General features: G+C 43.0%; 2 protein-coding genes across 2 annotated transcripts; both read right to left on the bottom strand.

Annotated features, from left to right (window-relative positions):
• Window positions 1-334: 334 nt before the first annotated feature.
• Window positions 335-4721, bottom strand: LOC100382602 (uncharacterized). The gene is made up of 15 exons (NM_001321464.1): window positions 4370-4721; window positions 4003-4169; window positions 3781-3924; window positions 3331-3582; window positions 3175-3246; window positions 3027-3095; window positions 2790-2927; window positions 2424-2561; window positions 1855-2013; window positions 1692-1773; window positions 1505-1600; window positions 1367-1425; window positions 1123-1269; window positions 714-1021; window positions 335-607 (listed from the first exon to the last, which is right to left on the bottom strand). The coding sequence occupies exons 1-15, from the start codon at window positions 4560-4562 to the stop codon at window positions 478-480; spliced, it is 2154 nt and encodes a 717-aa protein (NP_001308393.1). The 5' UTR covers window positions 4563-4721; the 3' UTR covers window positions 335-477.
• Window positions 4722-5494: 773 nt separating this feature from the next.
• LOC103652713 (ATP-dependent DNA helicase Q-like 1) lies at window positions 5495-10309 on the bottom strand. The gene is made up of 10 exons (XM_008679668.3): window positions 9978-10309; window positions 7966-8342; window positions 7488-7748; window positions 7232-7395; window positions 7036-7132; window positions 6892-6935; window positions 6692-6806; window positions 6256-6609; window positions 5902-6126; window positions 5495-5790 (listed from the first exon to the last, which is right to left on the bottom strand). Exons 1-10 carry the CDS (start codon window positions 10090-10092, stop codon window positions 5686-5688), a joined length of 1857 nt encoding a protein of 618 aa, XP_008677890.1. The 5' UTR covers window positions 10093-10309; the 3' UTR covers window positions 5495-5685.
• Between the last annotated feature and the right edge of the window lie 341 nt (window positions 10310-10650).

Genomic DNA, 10650 nt, shown 5'->3' with positions numbered 1-10650 from the left:
TTATATATATGTAAAAAAAAATCGAGAATCCACAGTTCCAGCCCAAGTAGAAAACTTCTTCCAGGTGCACATTTAACGAAGGACATCATTGAAGCCATGATTAAGGCCACAAAAATTTACAAGCAACCAATCACAGGGTTGGTTGGACGTGACCCATGAATACATTATATCAAAGTTTACTCAACTTCGATAGATATATGCGCATTAGGAAGGAGGTTAAAATACCCCTGTGGCCGTGATTTTCTTCCCGTAGTCAAGGTTTTTTTTCCTTGATTTCTTCGTGTACTAGTAGAACAAAAATTAACAAGCGATTTACAGCATATGGCCGAAGATCCAGCATGCTCTCTCAACCAATAGGACTGACATATCCGTGTGTCAAAACACCAATGTATCACCCAGTAGATAGGATCAACATGTTTATCTGTCCCCGGCCATGGTGAAGTTGGTCCCAACAAAACGAAGTTTCAACTGAGTTGCTTACTTCTTGGCTCCTGTTTTTCCATTTGGAGTTTTCTTTCCTTCAGTTCCGCTCTTCTTAGTTACCGTTGGTGAGGGAGCACTCAGCTTTTTCTGTAAGGGCGATGACTTTTTTGCAGGATTCCCTCCTCTAAAGTAATTAAAAAGAAAACAGCAGAGTTCAGAATAGTAGATCTTAGCAATTTCTAGTTACCTTCTAGCACAATTTTAAGATATAAATTAGCGGAGATGATTACCTGATGTCTGAACTTTTTGCACCCTTCAGTTGGGACTTTCTTGCAGCTGAGCCCCCTCCGTTTGTTAAACCAGAAGCTTTTGGGGCACTAGATGGTCTCACGCAATCCAGATCTGACGAGCAATTCGTTGCAACCTCGAAGTCATCGGAATCCTCTGTTGCAACAGACCCGGACCAGCTCCATTGCTGTTCAGGGCTGCTTCTTTGGTAGAAGGCTAGATCTTGTGTGCCATCTGGTCCCAACTCTGGCAGCGAATTGCTGCTCCCGAATGGCGAGTGCTCAGCGAAATCTCCCAATGCCGAGTCGTTCTGAGCACCATTACAAGTTTCAAGCCATGAATATGGATCAATTCAAACTGCGATCAAGAGAAAGACCATGTCATAAATTTTGGCTACGAAAAAAGGAATACCTCTATACTTCCATCTACTATTGGGTGCCTCAACGCAGGTAATCCATTGCCCGTTCTCATTCTATATATGTCTGGGCTTGATTGAGTGCTTCGAATGCTCTCTTGACCTCCATCTTTCCTAGCTAATGCTGCCCTGAGGCAAGCAATCTGCAGTAAGGAAGTAATGAGGCATAATTTCATAAAAGATATTGGTCACAAGCCCTGTGAACTCAAGAAAGCCATGATGCAAAGTTCATAGACGAACCTGTTCTTTGAGCTCTCTAACTTCTTCTCCTCCTTCACCTCCTTCCTCGTTTGACTTGGCTGCTCCAAGCTCAATACTTACAACAAACATGAGTATATAGTCCTCATGTTTCTAGTACATAAGACGGAAAAAATATACCTGTAAGGTCTTGTATTTGGTTGTAAAGCTTGCGGTTTTCCTGAACAAACTTACGATATCCAGAAGCCGCATGAGAAACAATACGCAACTGATTACCTAATGTAACACAATATGATGATGAACACCAAAACTTTGGAAGAAAAATGTTTGATGATTACAGATGTCCAAAGTTTAGTGCAAAATATACCAAGCTTTTTAAGGTCTTCAGAGTACAGCAGTTTTAACTGCTCCATGCAACACTTAACTGTGGACATGTTACTTTTCAAATCCTACAGTCAGTCTCAATAGTCACCAAATGATAGTGGAAAATACAACTAAATTAATTGAAGAACACAAAGCATTTGAAATACCTGGATCTGTTTCTCCTCTCGATCAAAATTTCTCACTGGCTTTGGCATATTTTTATTTACATTATCATTGCTTAGTGGTGCATGTACTAATGTGCTTACATCTTCTGTCAGACTCAACGCATTCTCATCAACTTCGTCCATCTTAATATTTTCAGTGGCCTAATGACAAATATTATTGCAAGGACCAATTTCAGACAGAATGAACAAAATAATATTTTTCACATGTTTATATGAATAACTCTATAATATTCCTTCGATTCCAAAATGGTAGTTTTGTCTTGAATCAAATTTAGTTTGCTTTTGCGAAATATATAGAAAAATACATTCATATCTACAATATCAAATTAGTTTCGTTAATTGACCATCATAAAATGTCTTGATATTATATTTATTTGGTATTCTAGATATTGATGTATTTTCTATAAATTTGGTCAAAGTTAGAGATGTTTGTCCAAGGAGAATATAAAATATATTAAATTTTTGGACAGAGGGAGTAGCAAATATTTAATTGAAGTATTGTACCAAATTAAGAACATTCAGTTATTACTGTGTTCACAAAAAGTGGATACCTTCTCCAGATCACTGCAGGAAGTCAACTCCACTTGTGGAGGGTCCACTCTGGATAATGATTTACTGTCATTGGTGTTACAGGGAGACTCCATTCTCAAAACTGAGTTACAGCCATTGGTATCCATAGTTTCTTTCACCTGTTCCATAGTCTCTATTATTCCAACTGTGCATATGGTTGGTTTAGTCAAAACTAAATGCAACAGGAATTGCGCGGCTGGTAAATGAAGTGAATATACCAATTCATTCTGGCTTGCAATACGGTGCTCAAATTCATTAATTACTTTGCTGAGTAGCAAATATTTAATTGAAGTATTGTACCAAATTAAGAACATTCAGTTATTACTGTGTTCACAAAAAGTGGATACCTTCTCCAGATCACTGCAGGAAGTCAACTCCACTTGTGGAGGGTCCACTCTGGATAATGATTTACTGTCATTGGTGTTACAGGGAGACTCCATTCTCAAAACTGAGTTACAGCCGTTGGTATCCATAGTTTCTTTCACCTGTTCCATAGTCTCTATTATTCCAACTGTGCATATGGTTGGTTTAGTCAAAACTAAATGCAACAGGAATTGTGTGGCCGGTAAAAGAAGTGAATATACCAATTCACTCTGGCTTGCAATACGGTGCTCAAGTTCATTAATTACTTTGCTCAAGAGTGATTCTACAACCTGAAAATTTATAGATTCATTATGAATATTTATTCTCACGACCACATTGCATAAACAGCTAGCTACACAGTAGGCTCACTGATTGAATTTCTTCTGGTTTCTTATCTGAGAGAACTGTTTGAACAAGCATCCGGATGGAATCTGGAGCAGTCTACAGCCAAAAAGATGAGTATCACCACAAATTAAAAATAGAGTTACTTAATGTGAAAGAAGAACTAGGTGATGGATTTCTTACTGTTTCAGTGAGTTCTGGAGAAAAATCAAGACCTATTTGCTCCAGTGATACGCCATCCCGAAGTAATTCAGCTGAGTGACTCCTTATCATCGCCTTCACAGAAGGTTCATTATTCTTGCGAGTGGCATACTTTCCCGACAAAGGCTTTACAATGCCACCAAATTTGAATGAAGATTGTTTTCCCACTTGCTTAGCATCACAAAATGACTTCAGAGCGAGAACACAGTCTACAACTCGAACACCTTGTCCACCCTGAGGTTAAATGGGCAACTGCAAATATAATATTGGTATGGCTAATACAAATAAAATTAGTTAACAGTTTTTTTTTTGCAGCAGCACTCCTTATTAATCAGGGGATAATCCACTAAATAGTACCAATATTATGGTGTTAATAAAAAAAAAGTGCTGATCATTCAAAATAAAAGTACAAAAATCAAATAATAGTGTAACCTTTTGTAGGTCTGATGCCTCAAATGTTGGAAGACCTAAACCTTGCAGGCCAGTAAGGAAATTTCTCACATTCTCAAAGTACTGAAATGCACAGAGAGCTGTAGCATCGGCAGGGGCAGTAGAATCCGATGGCACCTCCACAACCTAAAAGCTTCATGCTTAGCATGCAAAAGCACAGTAAAAAAAATGAAATACTACAGATCTGAAGGAGAGAAATGCAACCTTAGGTACCGCACCAGGTTGAATCTTATTGAGTGCAGTGCAGAGAATAATGCCATTTCTCAGGCCAACAAGGAATTCGTCCTCGGAAGGCTCTTCTGCAAGGTCCTTCGCACACACTACCCCAACATACCTTCGCAACCAGTTGGCTGCCTCATATCTTCTTATTGCTGCATTTCTCAAACCAATGGAAGCACCAACTCAAATGACCCTGACTATGCTAAGTTGCTAACCGAACGATGTACGCAATAGCCTACCAATGGATACCAGCCTACCCCATGTACGCAATAGCCTTAACTCAAACCGAACGATAACCATTAAAAGACGCGATATTTTTTTTTCACCCAGCCAGAAATAAACCGCGACTCACAAGCTTCCTTCGCCTTGAGCCAGGCAATGTCGACGTTCCTCCAGGCGCTAACGGTATCCCCTCCTCCTCCTGCGCCGCCACAACCTCCGCCCTGCTGCTGCGGCGTCACGTTCTCCACGACGGCCGCGGCGACCACCGCCTCCTGCTCCAGAGATGCCATGGCGACCACCACCTCCTGCTCCAGAGATGCCATGGGAGAGCCCAAACCAGGACCAGCGCCGCACCCGGCGACCGGACCAAGGCTGGGACGCCCGGAAGGAGGCGCGATCGCTGGGAGGAGGGGCGGGGAAGCCGGTGGAGGGGAGGGCTCTCCTCTGCGGACGGAATGGTACGGTGGTAGTGGCGCTCGCGGGGCGGAGGAGAGGGCGGGGTTGGTGTATATATTTCTTGGACAATTTAGGGAGACAACTAAAAATGGGAGCTCTATCATTTGTGCTATTTTTGCATAGATTCTCGGGAGGAACTGTGCTTGCGTTTGTCACGTGTTCTTTTATTCCCTCTATTCTAAATTTAAAATTCATTTTAAGGTTTTAATAAATTTATATAATCCCTCTGACATAAATTGAAATTTGCTTTAGAGTTTTAATACATTTGTATAGTACATCAATGATGTATGCAATCTATTTAAATAAATTACTATCTCCATTCATAAATACATGACATAACACCATTGACATTTAAAAAAATTGACAATTCATCTTATTCAAAATATTTATTTAAAAATATAAAATTTTAAGTTAAACACAAACTAACTTAAATGATAAAACAAATCATAAAAAATAAATAATAATTTATTATTTTTTGAATAATACGAGTGGTCAAAGTTTTTTTTAAAAAAAAATTATCTTAATCAAAATACTTATTTAAAAATATAAAATTTTAAGTGTTAAACACAAACTAACTTAAATGATAAAACAAATTATAAAAAATAAATGATAACTTATTATTTCTTTGAATAATACGGGTGGTCAACGTTTTTTTTTAAAAATCAACGGTATCATATATTTATGAAAAGAGGGAGTAAGAGCTAAAATAGAGAGGGTAATTGTTTTCTTTGCTCCCAACACAAAAATAATTTGTGTTTCGGTTTGCGTTACCTTTTTTTAGGTGTGTGGTTAGGGAGAGTAAAGCATGAACCTCACAATCCACTGAAAACAAAGACCATCGTTACACACAGTGCAGTTGCGGCCACTTGTTTGAGCTATGGATGCTACATATACACAGACGAATGTACTGTGGAAGTGGAACACACCTCACAAGTTCAGAGCATAACCAAGCGTCATGGCATTTTTTATCGCCTAGTTTATTACCCTAAACTATGTCTTGAGGCAGTTGTCGCAGGGGCTAGGCCCGTCTCGGCACCTTCGCCTGTCGTACTGTTCGCCGAAGTGCTGCAGAAGTGCCTGTCTCCGGCACTCGGTCTTCAGTGCAAATGAAAAAAAAGGGAAATCATCACTCCGACACGAGTCACACGATTCAGTTTCATGCAGCATTTTTTTTTGTTTCAATGACACGGTGAGGTGTAGAGTTACCTTGAGCTCGCAGTATGCCTGCATCTTCTTAGCTTGCTCCATCGCAACCCTGAAGCTCTCGCTCCTGAAGTTCTCACCGTTCCTCAACATGCACACGATACGGCTGAAGTCTTTCTTCTGGTACAAGACGATACAGTGTGCCGGAAGCTCATCTCGCCCTGCCCTCCCGGACTCCTGGTAGTAGCTTTCTATTGACTTGGACAATGTGTTGTGGATAACAAAACGCTGCACAGTGAAGGAGAACTCGCAGATATTAACAAACTGTAGACAGAAGAATGCTATGCGGTTCAGAGAGAGAGAGAGAGAGAGAGAGAGAGAGAGAGAGGTATGCTAGCAAAGGCTGAAACGACTTACCACGTCAGGTTTGTCGATCCCCATGCCGAAGGCTATGGTAGCGCAGATGACCTTAACCTCCCCGCTGTGCCATTTCTCCTGGACACTGGTTCGCTGACGAGCTGCCAGGCTAGCGTGGTAGTGCGCGCATTTGATCTTGTATTTCTCCCTCAAAAACTTGGCAGTGTCTGCACACTCGTTCTTCGAGAGACAGTACACGATACCAGATTCGTTCATGAAGCGCTCTTTCAGGAGATCGCCCAGCTGCTTCTGGAAAGTTTTCGTCTTGCCGATTACCTCGTAGTTGAGGTTCAGTCTGTCGAAGCTCCTCTTCAGTACCACAGCGTTGGGGATCCTCAAGGCACCGAGGACGTCCTGCGGATTCCATCCAGCTAATGGTAAGCAGCAGTCTGCGCAATTGCGCTCCGAGCTGCAGTGTGGGAAAGCTCTTACTTACCTTACGGACAGATTCAGTTGCTGTCGCAGTTAAAGCCATGATCGGGACCCTAGGGAAGTTCTGCTTGAGGCAACCTAGACCACGGTAATCTGGACGGAAATCGTGTCCCCATTGACTGGATTAGAAATGAAAATCAGAAATAGCGTCAGGAAATAGTTGCTCCTGAAACAATCATCACAAATTTAGGACCGATGTGTTACCTTACACAATGTGCTTCATCAATCACAAATCTTGCTAGCAGTCCCTAGTTAAAGGTTCAGTTTAAAATTGAGCTTGTAAGTTCAAACTGGAATAAAGAGCTTATGCAGTGACAGAAAGTGGGTTTGAATTTTCAAGACTACTACCCTCTGATCTAAGCCTCTTAGGGTCTCCATAAATGAATAGTTCGTGACAATTCTTTCAGGAGTAACATACAGAAGTTTGAAGGCTGGTTTCCCACATCTGCAATGGGATCAAGTGGAAATATGTCATATGTCGATAACAAAGGTTCAGTATTTAATCTGATCACAAAGGCTACAGACACAAGATAACATTACATACCTTAGCTCCTGGATTACTGCAGATGCCTGAGCAGAAGTTTGCTGGGAATTTAAGAATGCTGCTGGTACTGCAAACCTGTAAGTTAATGCCACAATCTGATCCTGGATCAGCGACAGCAGCGGACTTACGACAACAGTGACACCTGGGTGCAATGTTGCAGGGAGCTGCAAGTATATAAATTTTGATGAACGGTTCCAGATCATGCCACCAGGCAATGGAAAGAACAATTTCGAACAAGAACACAGAATTTACTGACCTGATAACACAAACTCTTCCCACCACCAGTTGGCATAAGTATGAAACAGTCTTGGTTATCCATTGCAGCCCTGCAAGCTTCGTACTGCAGGGGCCTAAAGCCTTTGTTGCCAAAGATGACAGCATTGGCAAAATTGACATCATCGAGGCAACAAAGTTGCTCGTAGCTCAGAAGTTCTCTCCTTTGATGAAATGCAGCTGGAGGCATCTCTCTATTTGAAGTGGGAGTCGTTGGCTCATATCTGCTGGTTTCCCTAGTCACCTTCAAAATTTAAAATCGAAGAAGTTAAAATATCAACTAAAAAGTAACAGCAGAAAGGCAAAAGCGAGCTACACTTGTTTGAAAGCACAGGATGAACATAATAGCATGTTTTACATGTTGTCTGTATGCAAACATAATGTCATAACATCACCTTATGCAAACTAGAATAACGAGGATGGAAATGACTATTAGTGGAAGATCAGAATAAGTGGCCTACTGTGGATTTTGCTGAGCTTCGGGTCTGCATTCCAGAGTTTCTTGATTGTGTCTGCCTTTGCATACTACAAGACTTGTCAGGAAGGTTGTCCATTTCAAAATCTGAATCATCAGAGGCAAATTTGAAAGCTTCAAGATGATTCGGAGCACGTTGAGAGGACGAATTTGGCTCTCTGGATGTATAACGGCTGTCTATAGCAACTCCTCCATTGCAGTCAGGTACATTCTTCATCATCATATCATTCAAGTTGCCACATGCCTCGGTCTCAATCCCTTTGAGATCGTCCCAGTCATCAGTAGGTTGTGTGGCATCAGCCAGTGATGCAAGGAAATCATTGCCACAGTTGTCGACAGTAACCATATCCAGACCATCCTCCCCTGTAACAGAATAAGGAACCATATACCAAGTGATTAGGCATTAGAAATCCCAGTAAACAGTAGTGAAAAGGAAAGCAAGGTTGAGCTACACCAGAGCAAGTTGGCAGATTCGACAATATAAAGTTTTGCTTTTAACAAAGGAAGACAACGTAAGCATGCATCCACCTTTCTGAATACCTACAGTATGACCCCTTTTGTGTGAAACTCAACCTTGCACTCTTGCAAGCACAAGGCAACATAAAACGACTAACCAAAATTATATGTTTACTAGCAGTAATGGTGTTTTTTATTTTCCCAGCAGAGCAGCATGTTATAGATCGAAGCCTTCCATTTGCTCCTTTTTTTTCTTTCAGGATGACAGGTTACATTGTGAAGATAATGACATTATCTAGTTAGCCAAATACCCCCAAAACAGTCCCAGCTGTAGTAATATGCAAAACATCATACAGTAATTTAGTGGACCGAGCCATTTACTAGCAATATCTTCACAATTTGCAATAGATTTAAAGCCAACAGAAACTGAGAAACATAATCCCAGACAATAGACAAGATTTCCTTTTTTATCGTTTTAAATAAAGCACCAGGGCAGGTGCTGTTTGAGTTCCTTTTAGTCTGGGATCTAATCCAAGAGGTGTAGTTGCAGCCAAATGTTGCTCATCAACATCGGTGGCTGCCTTCTTCCTCGGGTCTGTATTCGGCCAAAAAATGCGTACAAGCTCTTCCATATTGGTGCAATAGCTTTTGAGCCGGACAAAAGAATATGGAAGACTTGGGCTCCTCCGTGTTGTAAATACTTCATCTGGCTGGCATCTCTCAACCGATGCTGGATGGCTGATCGACTAGCTCCTCGGGGAATGGATCACCCAGAAAGATGTCCCCTTTGTGACCAGCAGGACGAGACAGCGTAGCACATTCTGGTGGCTTGTGTTTTTGCGAGGGAGGTGTGGTTCAGATCTCTAAGCAGGCTGGGCCTCAACATGTTACTCACACGACTGATGCGGCGATGTTTCAGGAATGGTGGGGAGAGGCAGAAAGGAATGTGCCTAAGCCAAATAAAGAAAGGCTTTAATTCCTTTGTGAGTTTAGTAGCCTGGCAAATTTGGAAGCATATAAATGCTTGTGTGTTTGATGATGCTTTCCCAAACATCAACACAATCTTGCAGTCCATCCATGATGAGGTTCGAGAATTTTCTTGGTCGGGACAATATTTCGGTCTTTTATTAGCCATCAGTGGGTTGTGTGCGCCTTGAGTGCCGGTCCCAGGCATTATACCGGGAGGATGGTCTTTCCCTCTTCGACCGAGTTTTTTTTAATAAAGCACCGTGTCCTAGAATCTCAAACTGTGGAGATTGTCCAGTCCAGGTCCAACAGACATGTCAGTTTTTCCACGGTACTCCCAAAACATGCAGCGAAATGAGTTAATAGCAGGAAGCAGTGTATTTGTTCGCAATAGCTGAATCACCGTCCTCGTTATTCGCAGAATATCCCCCCGTAAGTTAGAGACCGCCGAGTCCAACGGGCAGGTACACAAGGCCAGATCGGAAGAGGAACGGGCGCGTCCATCCCAGCGGGCCCGGCCGGCCTGTGTGTGTGTGAGGGGGAGATAGAGAGGGGGGGATGGGAGTAGGTACGTACCGTAGACCTCGAGGAGGCGGGCGAGGCAGCTGGCGGCGAGGTCGCGGTCGAAGCCGGACTCGACTGCGAGGTCGAGCAGGCGGTGCTGCTCGCCATCCCGCGCACGTTGCTGCATCTCCGCGCTGGGCGCGGCAACCCCTAGCGTCAGCGCCGCCGCGGCGGAGACGGGACGGATACGGAACGGCGGCGGCTCTGGCTGCGGGCCTCCTTCCCGGGTTCCCCTCCCTCCTTTTTGGCGGGTTGGCGCGCGGGGGAAACTGGAAGAGTGGCTCGGTGGGGCACGGTTGGGACTTGGGACACAGCGGCGCGAATGGGTAGCAGTTGGCTGGGCCGGCGGGAAGAAGCCCAGTATATATATAAATAAGAAGGCTGCTAGTGGTGGTGGTGGTGGCGGCGCTGCGCCGAGAGGGAAGAATGGCCATGTAGGATCCAGCCGTAGAGCTGGGTGGGCCTGGTGAATTTGCGGTGGAGCGGCCCATGTGGTCCAACCGTAGGGCGATTTGCGGTGGCCCGGCCATGTGGAACGGAAGAGTCTCCATCGTGTTTCTTTTTTCCTTTTTGTGATCCACGTGTGAGATTATTATAGGGCAGGTTGGTTGGTGACAAACTCTTTATCTCTCTTCTCTACTATAGTTAAGTGTTTAACGAACAACAGATTTTGCAAATATTCTGA

This window comes from Zea mays, chromosome 4 (genome assembly GCF_902167145.1).
Source record: "Zea mays cultivar B73 chromosome 4, Zm-B73-REFERENCE-NAM-5.0, whole genome shotgun sequence".
Lineage (NCBI taxonomy): Eukaryota > Viridiplantae > Streptophyta > Magnoliopsida > Poales > Poaceae > Zea > Zea mays.
Note: the sequence above shows the minus strand (reverse complement) of the source record. Positions and strands in the feature narration are given on the sequence as shown.